The sequence below is a fragment of the Pleurodeles waltl genome, chromosome 4_2 (genome assembly GCF_031143425.1).
Source record: "Pleurodeles waltl isolate 20211129_DDA chromosome 4_2, aPleWal1.hap1.20221129, whole genome shotgun sequence".
NCBI lineage: Eukaryota > Metazoa > Chordata > Amphibia > Caudata > Salamandridae > Pleurodeles > Pleurodeles waltl.
The window spans coordinates 988,294,255-988,309,439 of record NC_090443.1 but is presented as its reverse complement, the minus strand read 5'-3'; the positions used below and the strand labels follow the sequence as shown (position 1 = coordinate 988,309,439).

The 15,185-nt window shown below is 46.0% G+C and overlaps 1 protein-coding gene across 6 annotated transcripts in view; it reads left to right on the top strand.

The window, feature by feature from the left end:
- Nucleotides 1–15,185, top strand: part of LOC138293569 (coiled-coil domain-containing protein 159-like) — a 130,293-nt gene that overhangs the window by 54,850 nt on the left and 60,258 nt on the right. For all 6 annotated transcript variants that reach the window (XM_069232835.1, XM_069232838.1, XM_069232836.1 and 3 more), the window contains one exon: nucleotides 3,477–3,634. In XM_069232835.1, coding sequence (XP_069088936.1) covers nucleotides 3,477–3,634 — 158 coding nt within the window. The remainder of the gene's footprint in view (nucleotides 1–3,476; nucleotides 3,635–15,185) is intronic.

Here is a 15,185-nt window from a genome sequence, read left to right as displayed (position 1 = left end):
CCCCCCAACCCCCACACCCCCCCCCCCGGGAGCGACCCTTGCCTACGGGGTCGCTCCCCCTGCGTGACATTGGCGCCAAAAAACAAATCCCCGGTGCCTTGTGGTTTCTGCCCCCTTGGGGGCAGATTGACCTAAAATTGGCCAATCTGCCCCCAGGGGGGCAGAAATGGTCTAAATACAATTTGCCCCCCCAGGGGAGCGACCCTTGCCTGATGGGTCGCTCCCCATCTCTAAAAAAAGAAACAACAAAAAAAAAAACACACAAAAAAAAAATTGCCCTGGTGCCTAGAGTGTTCAGCCCCCCCGGGGGGCAGTTCGGCCTAATAATAGGCCGATCTGTCCCCCGGGGGGGCAGAAATGGCCTAAAATAAATTTGCCCCCCCAACCCCCACCCCCCCCCCCCCCCCCGGGAGCGACCCTTGCCTACGGGGTCGCTCCCCCTGCGTGACATTGGCGCTAAAAAACAAATTCCCGGTGCCTAGTGGTTTCTGCCCCCTTGGGGGCAGATTGACCTAAAATTGGCCAATCTGCCCCCAGGGGGGCAGAAATGGTCTAAATACAATTTGCCCCCCCAGGGGAGCGACCCTTGCCTGATGGGTCGCTCCCCATCTCTAAAAAAAGAAACAACAAAAAAAAAAACACAAAAAAAAAATTGCCCTGGCGCCTAGAGTGTTCTGCCCCCCCCCGGGGGCAGTTCGGCCTAAAAATAGGCCGATCTGTCCCCCGGGGGGGCAGAAATGGCCTAAAATAAATTTGCCCCCCCAACCCCCACACCCCCCCCCCCCGGGAGCGACCCTTGCCTACGGGGTCGCTCCCCCTGCGTGACATTAGCGCCAAAAAACAAATCCCCGGTGCCTTGTGGTTTCTGCCCCCTTGGGGGCAGATTGACCCAAAATTGGCCAATCTGCCCCCAGGGGGGCAGAAATGGTCTAAATACAATTTGCCCCCCCAGGGGAGCGACCCTTGCCTGATGGGTCGCTCCCCATCTCTAAAAAAAAGAAACAACAAAAAAAAAAAAAATTTGCCCTGGCGCCTACAGTGTTCTGCCCCCCCCCCCGGGGGCAGTTCGGCCTAAAAATAGGCCGATCTGTCCCCCGGGGGGGCAGAAATGGCCTAAAATAAATTTGCCCCCCCAACCCCCACACCCCCCCCCCCGGGAGCGACCCTTGCCTACGGGGTCGCTCCCCCTGCGTGACATTGGCGCCAAAAAACAAATCCCCGGTGCCTTGTGGTTTCTGCCCCCTTGGGGGCAGATTGACCTAAAATTGGCCAATCTGCCCCCAGGGGGGCAGAAATGGTCTAAATACAATTTGCCCCCCCAGGGGAGCGACCCTTGCCTGATGGGTCGCTCCCCATCTCTAAAAAAAGAAACAACAAAAAAAAAAAACACAAAAAAAAAATTGCCCTGGCGCCTAGAGTGTTCTGCCCCCCCCCCCCGGGGGCAGTTCGGCCTAATAATAGGCCGATCTGTCCCCCGGGGGGGCAGAAATGGCCTAAAATAAATTTGCCCCACCCACCCCCCCCCCCCCGGGAGCGACCCTTGCCTACGGGGTCGCTCCCCCTGCGTGACATTGGCGCCAAAAAACAAATCCCCGGTGCCTAGTGGTTTCTGCCCCCTTGGGGGCAGATTTAGCTAAAATCGGCCAATCTGCCCCCAGGGGGGCAGAAATGGTCTAAATACAATTTGCCCCCCAGGGGAGCGACCCTTGCCTGATGGGTCGCTCCCCATCTCTAAAAAAAAAAAAAAAAAGAACAAAAAAAAATAACACAAAAAAAAAATTTGCCCTGGCGCCTAGAGGTTTCTTCCCCCCCTGGGGGAAGATCGGCCTAATAATAGGCCGATCTGCCCCCAGGGGGGGCAGAAAAGGCCTTCCCAAAAAATTGCCCCCCCTGGGAGCGACCCTTGCCAAAGGGGTCGCTTTGTTGCGTGACATTCGCGCGCAAAAACAAACTCCCTGGTGTCTAATGGTTTCTGCCCCCCTTGGGGGCAGATTGGCCTTATCAAAATAGGCCAATCTGCCCCCAAGGGGGGCAGAAATGGCCTAAATATATATTGCCCCGTAGGGGAGCGACCCTTGCCTAAGGGATCGCTCCCCACCTAAAAAAAAAGAATTCATCACAAAAAAAAAAAAAAAAAAAAAAAATTGTCCCTGGTGCCTAGAGGTTTCTGCCCCCCCTGGGGGCAGATCGGCCTAATAATAGGCCAATCTGCCCCCAGGGGGGGCAGAAAAGGCCTTCCTAAAAAAATGCCCCCCTGGGAGCGACCCTTGCCCAAGGGGTCGCTCCCTTTTGCCAATTTCAAGAAAAAAAAAAAAATCCCTGGTGTCTAGTGGGGTTTCAAAAGCCGGATTGCAAGCAATCCGGCTTTTGAAACCTGTGAGAGACTTCAAAGGGAAGGAAATACATTTCCTTCCCTTTGAAGCCTCTCGGGGCCTCCCCCATGGGATTGAAAAAGAAATGCAAAAGCATTTCTTTTTCAATCGCGCTGGAAGCTCTGCTTCCAGCGCGATGGGGGAGACCCTGTGACTAATCAGCGCGCGCTCGCGCGCTGACGTCACAGGGGGGGTTGGGGGGGGTCGGGGGTGGGAGGGGAAGGGCTTCCCCTTCCATCCCTGACTTGGGGGGGGGGTGGGGGGGAACCCCACAGAGGGAGCGAGAGCGCTCCCTCTGGGCTGTGTGCCGAGGACGTAGTGGTTACGTCCTCGGCACAGCAGCACTGTGCCGCAGGACGTAACCACTACGTCCGCGGCACAGAAGGGGTTAAAGTGATTCTTCGCTGCGGACGGGCAGACAGCGGGCCCCTATGGCATCTGCCTGAGGGTCCTAGTGCCGCCACTTAGTAGGTGCTGTTACATCCAGGTCACCTCCCATATCTTCAAGGTTACTATGTAAGGTAATTGTAGGTGAACAAGGAGAACATGAGGCTTGTTCAACTGAATATAAACATGGAGCCTGCGGGGCATGAGTGTGACATGGCCAAGGAATAGTGAGTTGAGAAGTAAATGCCCTGTCCCCTTGCAGTCTGACACCAAAAGCACAAGTGGGTTACCCAGAAATCTGCCAAATCCTGGACTTCTCTACCCCACCCAGATATGTTAACCACCTTTCAGCACCACACTCCTCTCTCCTCTGCTCAGTGCTTATGATGGAAGCCAAATATATTGAGTGTAACAACAGAATGTGCTATTGTATAAACTTGGTAACTACTGCTGAATAGCTGAAGCTCAGGAACAAGACTGCAAAAAACCTTTCCACCTGATGTGCTTTGTGAAACAGTAGATTACTTGGCTTTCCAGTGCTCTCTGTTTGGCACATTCCATGTTTACTAAATTTAGACACGAAAAAGGAAGTAAGGTCCATCATGAGCACAAACGTTTTCCGGCTGATACTGGACTTATCTTTATAAAATGAATACATTTGTGTAAACAACCGAGAATAATTAACTTTGTTCCTTTTTCTCTTTTGTCTTCTGGTAGAGCCACTGTTTGAGAAACTGAGTGTCAACAAGGGTTACTTTAATGACTCATTGGACAGACCGTGGGAATTCTGCACCACCTGTGCTGATAGTGCACACAGCAGTATGTCGCTGAAAGACTTGGCAGCTATCAACAACCAGCTCGCTTCTCAAGCCAAGGTACATACACAAGGTCAAAAGATAAAGGTGCAGAAGCTGTGAAATTAATGCAGTTCAAAGTGGTAGCCTTCCTTTCTTTTGTTCTGAAAGTTTAACATAGCTGTCCTTTCCGGAGACATTGGGGGTCGTTATGAGTGTGGCGGTATATAAACCGCCACACTCATGGTAGGTGGTAGTGGTCTGGACCACTGCAAATGCGGCAGTCCAACTGCCACATTACAACCCTGACCGCCAGCTCCACCAGGATCTCGGATCCTGATGGTCTAGAGGTGATGGCGGTCCTAATCCGCCAGGGCAGTGCTGCAAGCAGCACTGTCCTGGGAATTACAATCCTGTTCTCCTCCAGTGGTACCCCGCCATGAAAAGGCTTGCAGAGAACAGGTGCAGGGGCTGCCAGACTAGCACCTTCGCAATGTTCACTGTCTGCTTTGCAGACAGTAAACATTGCAAGGATGCTGGTGTACTCTGTCGGTGACAGCATTGCCGCCGGCTCGATTCCGAAAGTTATTTTTCTGCCCGCTGACTTAGCGGGAAATCCATAATAGTTCAGGCGGGGAAATCGCCACGTAGGCAGTGGCCACCCTGTCGCAAGTTTGGCAGACTGAGTTTTCCATCTGCCAAACTCAAAATGACCCCCATTGTTTGTATGTTTATTTGAGTTGCCTTGTGCTTTTTTTGTTACTGCAAAAGGGCTGTGACTAAGACCTATCTGAATCCCTGCATTTTATTGTCCCAACCCCCACAATGTGTATTACTTTTGTATTACCACTCACATATTTTTCTTTTGTAGGTAATTTTTTATTAGGCTCAGATATTTTATGTTTATAGTGAGTGTGGCTGTGGAAACACGTGCTCTGCATACTCCTGCCATCTATTGTTGGGCTTGGACGTTTGCAATTTGCTTTTCTTCAAAGAAGTCTTTCGATTCACAAGATATAGTGACTTCTCTTCTAGTTGATATGTGCATGGGCACTGGCTCCATTGTTGGATTGTTTTTTTCAGCCATTAGGTTCAGATGTGTACATGCCGGGCTCTGTATTCGGCACCTAACAGCATTTACTGCTGAGCCCTCTTAACTGATTGACTCCAGTACTTTGGAGTACTTCGTTGATGCCGCTTATTTTTTGATTAACAAACAAAGACCACAAGGCTCATTTCAGAGCCGTGGCCCAGGTCCCCTTATGAGGCCTTTCGCCCATCATCTCTACAAATTCACCAACAAGAGTGGTAGGTCAGTGATGGAAAGGACACTTTCCCAATACTACTCCATGTGCTCCTTGAAGTTCTCATGGGCCAACCACCCGCAAGTCTGCAGTCTCTTCTTCTCCACAGAGCACGACGACGACACATGTCAGGCCTGCCTTACCTTCTGGTCAAAGAAGACTGTTTGGTACCACAGCAAGCAAAGGTGGGCCCGCAAAGAACCCCTGATATCCTCGGGCAACGCAACATCAATGTGAAGAAAGAGGTTTGTTTAATAGGGCGCCAGCTGGTTCAGTCTAGCTTAGAGGCGAGTTAACCCTCCAAATCCAAGGGGGAACAACAGGAGCAATATCTCGAAGCTACACAGCTGTAGAAGACTTCACCCATGAGTATGGTCTGCACCCATACACAACTCATGGCTGCACAACAACCATTTGGGCGGGCAAAGCACTGTTGCAGTGGGAGACAGTCATCAAATCCAGAGTCTCAAGAACAGCCTGCTGGGCCACCACTGATTTTTGGCCATGGTCAACAGCAACAGAAGCCTTCCAAGCCATTGACACTTCCCACCTCCAGCCACAACCCTGTGATGCATCCTATGTTCCTGAACCAGATACCTCTAACCAATGGGCTCTCTCCATCATTTAGCAAGGCTAGTGCCTGGCTGAACCTCACCTCAACCCCACCAAACATTTGATCCCGCCGACCTACCCACTCAGAACACTAGCTCTTTCTTTAAGAAGAGGTTCAGCTACTTATTGTCAAAGGGAGCAATGGAACCAGTGCTACCACAGCACTTCAGCAATTGGGGTAAGGAGGGTACTCTCTATACTTTATAATTCCCAAAAAGGAATTATCTCTAAGGTCCAAACTTGACCTCAGGCTCCTCTAGTAGTGTATCCTCTCTGAAGATTTCTACATGGTCACGCTGCAGGATGCCATCCTTCTGCTGCAGCAAGGCGATGTCATGATTGCTCTCGATCTGAAGGACACTTACTTCCACATACTCGTCCATCTCGTTCATTGCCACTACCTACAATTCTTGGTATGTGGTTAACATTTACAGTTCAAAGTATTGTCATTGACTGTCACTACTGCCCCCAGGGTATTCGTAAAATGCCTCGTTGAGATAGCTGCCCATCTAAAAAAAGAGCATGTATTCTCCTACGATTGGGTGATCAAGAGTGCAAGCATGCAACTGTGTCATTCACACCCACTATATCCCTCCTCCACAATTTAGACTTTACCATGAATACAATCAAGGCCCGCCGTCGGCTCCTGTCCTTTCTTGGGGGTTGTACTCAAAACCGTCACCCAGCCAAGCAAGGGTGCAAGTGTTCCAGCAGGTAGTGCCTCTTTTTCAGCCAAATGGCCAACTAACAGAACAGTTTAGTGCTGCTGCGGAATGAAGGCCTCCTACATAGCCAAACTCCACACCTCCACCCCTAATTTGCCAGGCTGGAGATGCGTTCACTCCAACAATGCCTGTCAGCATAGTGGTCACAGGCAGAGTATAACTGGGAGTACCTAGTGTTGATACAGGCCAGTACCCATCACTCTGCAATTGTGGAAAAGCAGTAATATTTTCCAAGGCTGGCCCTTCCTGGACATTTGGACTGCAGGTGAGCATCATGAGAGGTTGGGAGCACATCTTCAAAAACGGACTGTGCAGGACATGTGGTCGCCACACCAAAGGACATGCACATCAATGACTTCGAGCTCCTGGCTATCCAGGTAGCTTTCAAGGCCATATTTCCAGAGAGTCACCATAAGATAGTCCTGATGAAGACAGACAACATGACCGCCAGGTCTTATTCGCAAAGCAATGCAGCTCACATCCATAATAATTATCAGACCTAGGGCAAACAGGCCCCGAAAACGAATAAAAACATTAGTAGACCTGCAGGCCGAGTAACTTCAGTAATGTACTCTACCTAACTGTAATGTACTTGACCGGTAAACAGGTCTCAAATTGTGTGATCCTTGGAAAATATTTTATTTTACAGTGTCACCTTTTTTTTCATTCTCATATGAGTGCAGCTTCAAATATGTGACTTCAGCATTTCTGCTGAAGAAAAACAAACAACTATTGTTTGATTAAACAGACTAAACATTTGATAAATGTATGATGTGGGGCCTATTTATGAGGCTGTTTGCATCCCTCGTGCACCATGTGACGCAAACCTTAAGACAGATTTCTAAAGCCACGCAAAGCCACTTGGCGTGGCTCAGAGTGGCTTCAAAAATCTGTAGTAACACAATGCAGTGCAAATTGCTGCTTTGTGTTACTTTGCCCTGGGGAGGCATACCATGGTTGTTCCCACGCATCTCTCATGGATTTTGACACATCCCCAGATGTACAAGAACTTTAAAATCTGGGGATGCCCCAAAATCATTCCCCTTGCCAGAGGAAGCATAATAAGGGGAACTATCTCTATGTCTCCTTGTTTCTTCCTCTTTTTACGTGTGCTACATTCTGCAGCACATGTAGAAAGAGGACTGTGACTCCAAGAATTGTTTTGTTCACAAAAACAATCCTGCATGCAATGCAGGTACCACTGCACCGTGGTGCGAGGCTGCCCATTGTGCTGCAGCACATAGGAAAGAACAGGAATGCTCTGTATTGCCTGGAACCCTGGGGTAAAAGCTCCTGCTTTCTTGGTCCCAGAACAAAGCCCCTCCTGGGTGGAGTTGTCGCACGTTCCTCCTCAGGAATGTGCACCGCCCTGCTAGTGAGCTTCAAAGGGCTTACCGCCTTTGAAACTCGACCCTCCCAGGTCTTCTGCTAGCAGCAGATGGCTGCCTCAGTGCAAACCCCCACTTTTGGTGGGAGCAACAGCGGGAAAACACACAAAGGAGAGGAGGAGTGGCCACCACCAGCTTGCACCACCTCTAAGGAATTGCATGTGAGGTGACCCCTCCATTTCATTTATCTCCATCTTGCACAGTAGGAAAATAGCCTATCAGGGCTAGGGAAGTGACCTCTGCCCACAGGAAGTGGTCACATAGTGGGTGTAACCACCGTAAGATAGATGACCCATTGGTCACTGCTAGGTACTCCCCTAAGCACCCACTAAATGCAGTATCAGGTGGGCACCCATAGGCCAGAGATTCAGATTCCAAGGACACAAGAAGACCAGCAACAAATAAAACCCAAGACTCAAGAACTGAAGTCCTGCTGCATCAAGAAAAAGGTGCCAAACCCTGCCTGCAGCACCCAGGACTCGACAATCGCTGCTGAGGGGTTGCTTGGACATCAGGCAGACTCTACAAACACCCAGACGACCTCCACTCTTCCGAAAATCGCTGAAGATCTTTCTGAGTGAAAGCATCATTCTTTTGCATCAAAGACCCAAAAGCCAATGAAGTCCAGTTCACTGACCGGCTGCTGACCAAGGAACCGGATTCCGCAGCTGGACCAAAGTTTGGTGGCACTGCGACCTCCAGTGGCTGAACCGTGCAATATCCAAAGGTACTGGACCCCTAATATCTGACACCCAGAAGGACAGTCCAGTCCGGACTGCCAAAGGACCAGGACCTCCCACCAGAGTGACAGTAGTGACCTGCAAGCAACCCTCAAAGTGACCTACCTCCTACTTCCAAGGGCACCTTTGGCACAGCTCTTGGCTCACCGATTTGCTCTGCATCTGGCTGCCCCATGCCCTGTGCTGAAGATCCAGCTGTGTTTGAAGGTTCCCCCACCCCTTGCAACCTCAACACTCCAAAGAAACTCAGCTGTACAGTGGTTTTCCAAGTGGTCCCCCACAGTGGCCTTGCACCAGCTCCAAAGACCTTCCACAGCTGCTCCCATCAAAACTGGGAGCTGTCCGAACTTCTCCAGCAGGTCCACAGGCCTCACCGACGACCTCGACCTACAACCGAGAGGAGACATTAGTAAGCTCATTGCCTGATTTTATATGCATTTCAAAGTATTTCTCCATTGATTCCTATGGTGCGTAATTACACACAGAACTGAGACATTTTCTAAACTTTGAAAATTCATAACTTAAAAAGTACTTATCTGAGTTTGATGATTTTGCTCTTAAATAGTTTATAAAAATCTGAGGTGTTTCTGTATATTGGTCTCAAGTTATTCTTTGGAGTGTGTGTTTTCATTTATCAATACTGTGAGCACAACAAATGCTCTGCACGTCTTCTTTAGCCTTTAGCCTGACTGTTCAACCACGTTACCATAAAAATAAGAGCATTAGGTGGTCTCGTTTTTACATCTGTAAACCAGCGTGTGGTTGGCTGGACCATCTGCACAGTGTACAACGTTTTACACACTACATTAACAGCCAGCCTCCTACATAGGATACACATTATCCCTGATTTGCCTCTCAGTTTACTAATAGCATTGCCACCAGGGCAGTGACAGGAGTGTTTCTCAGTTTGTTTAAACACTCACTTTTAATAAATGTATTACCAAGGCATGATGTGGTAGACTATTTTCATTTACAGACAGTATGTTTCCAAGAAATGACCAAAACCTTCCCACTAACTTGCAGCTTTAATGATACAACTATATAGTGTATTAACACATATCTGTGATAATTGGGTTTCAGAAAACATATTTATCATTTGAACATCACCAAGTAAAGTGTTCTGCCTTGTTTTCATCCTATTACAATATTTTATCACTCAGAATTACAAAAAAGGCCTTTCACAACTACTGAAATATATTTTGAAATGTTTGTACAATAGACTTATTAGCTATTTAAGTGTGTTAGGAAAAATCTAACACACAATGGCCTTTCATTTCACACTTCATACAGCAGGCCAGATAGTTCACTTTACAAAATCCTGGAACTCTGCAGTCAGAGAAGGAAAGGTAATTGTAAGAAGACTAACTGACTTTTGACCTCTGTCTCTGAACACAGAGCAAACGTTTGACGATAGAGACAAGATTTAAAGGTGTCTTTATTGGTTCTTCACTTTCTGACTGAACAGAACACCTGTTCTTAGTCAACTTGCCAGAATGGGCGAGTAGGTACTTGAAATAGCTCGACCTGATAAAATATGATGCATCATAGCGAGTGGGCGAGTACATTTTTTTCAAGGCCTGGGCAAAGCATTCGGTATTGGGGACTTCAGCATCACATACAGTTTGTGGCGGAGTACATTCTGGGAGTGGGCAACAGTGTTGGACACCTGCTCAGAAGAATGTAATAACAAGTCGATGAGTGGGAGCCCCACCCACAAGTCCTACTTCCGTACTTCCACCATTGTCTGGAACCTTAACAATGCCCTTACCAGACTCCTATGTCCTCCCTTTGAACCTCTATATTCATGTCCTTTACAATTCCTCTCCTGGAAAGTTTCTTTCCTTGTTGCTATTACATCCTTAAGGATGGCTTGTCAAATGTATCCAGACCTGCTACATTAGAGTTAAGAGAGGCTATCGCAGTGCAAATCCTCTTTCCTCAGGCTTTGTCAGATGGGCTAACTCCAACATCCTTGCTTAATACGCTCATCTGTGGGGTTCCATAAAACAAAATATCTGTCTACAGGCTTTAACACTGTGCCAAAACAATCTGTAATTATACCTCCTATTCCCTAACCATGTTCGACACGTAAAAAAGGAGTCACTGTGGGTCTCCTTGGAAATATCCCCATGGCTAACGTTTATAAGGCAGCTACGTGGTCCATTCCACACGTGTTTACCAAGCACTGCTGTGTGGATGTCTTAGTACACCAAGCTAGAGCTGGGCAGGTTATTCTGTGAGCTTTGTTTTAGTCTCCCACAACATCTGCCAGCTATCCACCAGTTAACCACTGCTTTACGGTCTGCGCAGACCGTGTGTATCTACAGCCACACACACTACGAATGGACTATGTTACTTTTCCTGTAAGTATCTCTTAGTAGAATGTAGGTCTATAGATTCACAGGTACCCACACACCTCACGGGATGCCTTTGGTTGTTGCAGATGTACATTCCTTCACTTATGTACCTTAACTCTTGGCATATAACTTCTTGCATAGTCACCCAGAGTTCTCATCTAATGCTCCACCTTTATGCTGACTGATGTGCAGACAACGTTCCTCGTGACTCAAAAGACATCTGAGATGAAAAACATGTTGCAAATGACACCAACACTAGATGGCAGAAGTATGACAGCAGGACAACTGAATAGATCATGAATGAGGCCCTGCACTAGTCACAGACATTAAAAACTTCAGTTGCTTTTAAACCCAATTGAGAGCTTCCTCCTTACATTGCCTACTATGTGAAAGTTTAAAAAACAAAAAAGCTTTAGCAATGTCTGCAGGTCTGGCTTATAACTGAAAGTGTCTCTTCACTCAGTGGTCAGTTTACATCCTTAGGGCCTGATTTAGATTTTGGCGAACGGGTTACTCCGCCACAATGGTGATGGAAAGCCCCTCCGCAGAAATATAAATCCTATTGTATCCTATGGGACTTATATTTCAGCGGACGGGCTATCAGGTCCCGAGTAACTCATTATACAAGTGCTATGTCACTCATCTGCCTGCTGATTCATTCTTGCAGTCACCTGCTCATCAACAATAAACATACATATACAAACCCAATAAGCAAATGAAAAATAAATTAAAAGAAGAATATCTGCTGTATAAACGTGGCTGGCATGTGTAAGTGAAAATTAAACCTAGCAATAGTTGGCCATCTTGGAGTGGGATTCTGCATAGGGTATCATTGTTTTATAGTTGTAACATGGCTGTCATGTATAGAAGCAATATATTAGACATTTTGAAATGGTAAAACAATTATATACTATGCACAATACCATTCCACAAAGAAACATAGTACAGGGTGGCCATTTTGGAATGGTCTTGAGCAGTGTATGATTGTAGTGTCAATCCATGGCAACCAACATTTTGCATCTAAACATGACAGCAATATAGAATGGTTAAAAAATGATATTGTATGAACAATAATGTTCTGAAACGGCTGCCTAGATTTAAAGATGTGACTGCGCTGGTAGTGGTTTCCTGGAAATTAAATTAAAGGCATCCCCAAAGCATTTTTGGAGGAGTTTGATCCATTTACTTTATAACAATGTGAGTGACAGATTTTCCCATTTTGTCCTTTTAGTACTAAAAAGAAGGAAACAAATGAAAGGGAACCTACAAAAGGACAAAATGGAAAACTAAAGGACTAGTTCACAGGTGCACATGGCTTGTGATCAGATTAAATCAAATAATGCTGTCACTCACATTGGTATAAAGTGAATGGTTTAATTGTGCTAACCGATTGCTGCATTGCTCTATACTTTAAAGGGCAGAAACAGAATTTGAACAAGATTTGAACAACCAATGACTTAAGAGGGGTGACCCAAAGCCCCTTTATGCATTTATTTACTTATTGTTTGTTAATCTTGAATGTTTTGACCAAACCTCTTATAAAGTGGGGGTCACAGTTTGTCATACCTTTGGACATATAGAGGAGAGCTTTAAACCTCATTTGCTTATCAGTGGGGAGCCAATGAAGCACCCAAAGATGGTACGAGATCAATTCAAATTTCAGAATGTGGCAAAGCAAGCGAGCTGCCGCTTTCTGTACAGTCTGAAGTCTTTTCACAGCAGACTTAGTAACTCCTAAATATAGGACATTGCCATAAACAAGCGATTAAATAATTAAAGCCTAAAAAATAGTTCTGAGGAGCAATTAGCAGAATCCAGTGAATCTTACATCAGCATCTTAGCGAGACTAAGCAGCCAGTGGCTACTTTGTTACTTTGAAAATCCATATTCAAATTGTTGTCAAGCCAGAAGCCTAAATCTTTGACTTTGCGTTGAAGGAGAGAAAGCACCAAAATCTGTAGTCCATTATTGTGGGCCCCAAAGACTGGGCTGATTACATACGACTGACATTTCTTTCTTGTTACCCCTTAGCTTAAGACTGTGTTTTCCAGTCGAATGTGCAAACTCTGTCAAACACATGCTCACATTAGATAGTATACCGTCCAATGAGTGCAGAGACACAATGATTTGTGTATCATCAGCATAAGAAAACAGATTAAGGCCATTAGCCACTTCTGATAGCCATAGCTGCCACTGTAACTCGTAGAAGGACTTTAAAACACATTAAGCTAAATACAGCTCATAAAAGTACACAATTACAATTTGCAAAATAATGTTCCTCACCTTTTAAGAGGGTTTGCGAGCATCATCACTGTGCAAATCCTCTTCCTTTGGGGTTTGTCAGATGAGCTAACCAACCCCAAACCCATGCTTAATACGCCAATCTGTGAGATTTCATGTAACAAAATACCCCTCTACAGGCTTTTACATTGTGTTACAACAATGTACCCTTAAAGGCCTAGTGACTGTAATATATCATTTTCACAATAAATAAGTATGGCCCAGTACCTTTATTGTAAAGTTCTGCAATGAACAAAACTGCCCTAAAGCATCTACCATATTGTTTTACAATATAACAATCAGGCCTATCACCTTTTTCCTTTGATTTTTACCATAACAAACTCAGGCCTATGGTATTGAGCATAAGGATGTACATGTGCATTAATAATCTGTTAAAAACTTTTTGACTTTCTCCAAATCTGTTTCACAATAAATTAATCAGACTTACTGCCTTTGGTGTACCTTTTCATACTAGACTGTTCAAAGCTATGCATACATCATCCTCCTCCTCACTGGGAAAAGAAAAGTCAACCATATCACTCCTATTCTTTTCTCACTATACTGATTCCTTTTAGAGGCCAGAAGCTCTTTCAAAACCACAATCATCTCTTACAAAGCCATCCATTCGAACATTCCCTCATACCTAGCCTTAGCATTTACTTTGTCTGGTGAAACAAAACGCCTAAAAGGTAAAGCATCTATATCTCTGAATTTACAAAGTTCAGGAAATCCTCCACACTTAAATGTGTTTTTTAGGAAAATTTCCTAAAATCTTGAACACACTTTCCACCAGCCCAAGGAAAGCTCCATCTTCCGCTCATTATAAAATTCGGTTTAAAACCATTTTTGCTATAAATGGAAGCCACCTTTAAAACGTGATTGATCATACCCTAACCATGAAATGAACATTTGATTTGTATCTGTATTTTTTACTCCACCAACTACATGATTTGAAATCTATACTTTTGCCTACATGACATAGGTTTCTGTTCTTAAATCTTTTACAGTATTCTGTAGTCGATTAGGGACTCTAAAGTGCTCTGATACCCTATTTTTGATTGAGAAGTGCTATATGAGAAAACATAATAAAAATAAATAAAATAAATGGCATCTGACAGAACGTTTCTCAATGAGCCAGTCAGGCCTATACCCTCTATCACTGGCATATAGCTATAACAAATGCAGGCCTATTATACTGAACATGTCTTTCCACAAGCCAGTTATCATCATGCAGTCATAAAACTCCAAATATGTGCAAAATTATGAACAAATGAATGATTAACTTTTAAATCACGCACAGCTACTCAGTGGATGTGCGGGTGCTTGGCAAAGAAGAACATGCAGGAGGGCGGACGGTCAGTCGAATACGAGCACAAGCCGCCCGGTTAAAGCTTAAGTAAGTTATTGTAGGAAAGTGCCCCTTTTGGTGTGGTTGCCCCCCACCTTTTGCCTGATATTGATGCTGACTTGACTGAGAGTGTGCTGGGATCCTGTTAACCAGGCCCAAGCACCAGTGTTCTTTCCCAAAACTGTAGCATTGTTCCCATAATTGGCACACCACTGGCACACAGCTAAGTCCCTTGTAAAGGGTACCCATGGTACCAAGGGCTCTGTGGCCAGGGAGGGTCCCCAAGGGCTGCAGCATGGATTGTGCCACCCTAAGGAACCCCTCACCAAACACATGCACACTGCCACTTGTATGTGTTGGTGGGGAGAAAAAGGCCAAGTCGACATGGCATCCCTCTCAGGGTGCCATGCCCACAAACCACTGCCTATGGCATAGGTAAGTCACCCCTCTAGCAGACCTTTCAGCCCTAAGGCAGGGTACACTATACCACAGGTGAGGGCATAGCTGCATGAGCAATATGCCCCTACAGTGTCTAAATCCATTCTTAGACTTTGTAAGTGCAGTGTGGCCATATTGAGTACATGGGCTGTGAGTTTGTCATTATGAAAGCCGCAGCTCCATGATGGCTTCACTGAAGTCTGGAAAGTTTGGTATCAAACTTCTCAGCATAATAAACTCATCTTATGCCAGTGTTGAATTTATTGTAAAGTGCTCCCAGAGGGCATCTTAGAGATGCCCCCTGCATTTTAACCAACCCTTTAGTGCAGAACTGACCAGTCTGTGCCAGCCTGCCACTACCAAACAGGTTTCTGACCTCATGGGGTGAGAGCCTTTGTGCTCTCTGAGGCGAGAAACAAAGCCTGCTCTGGATGGAGGTG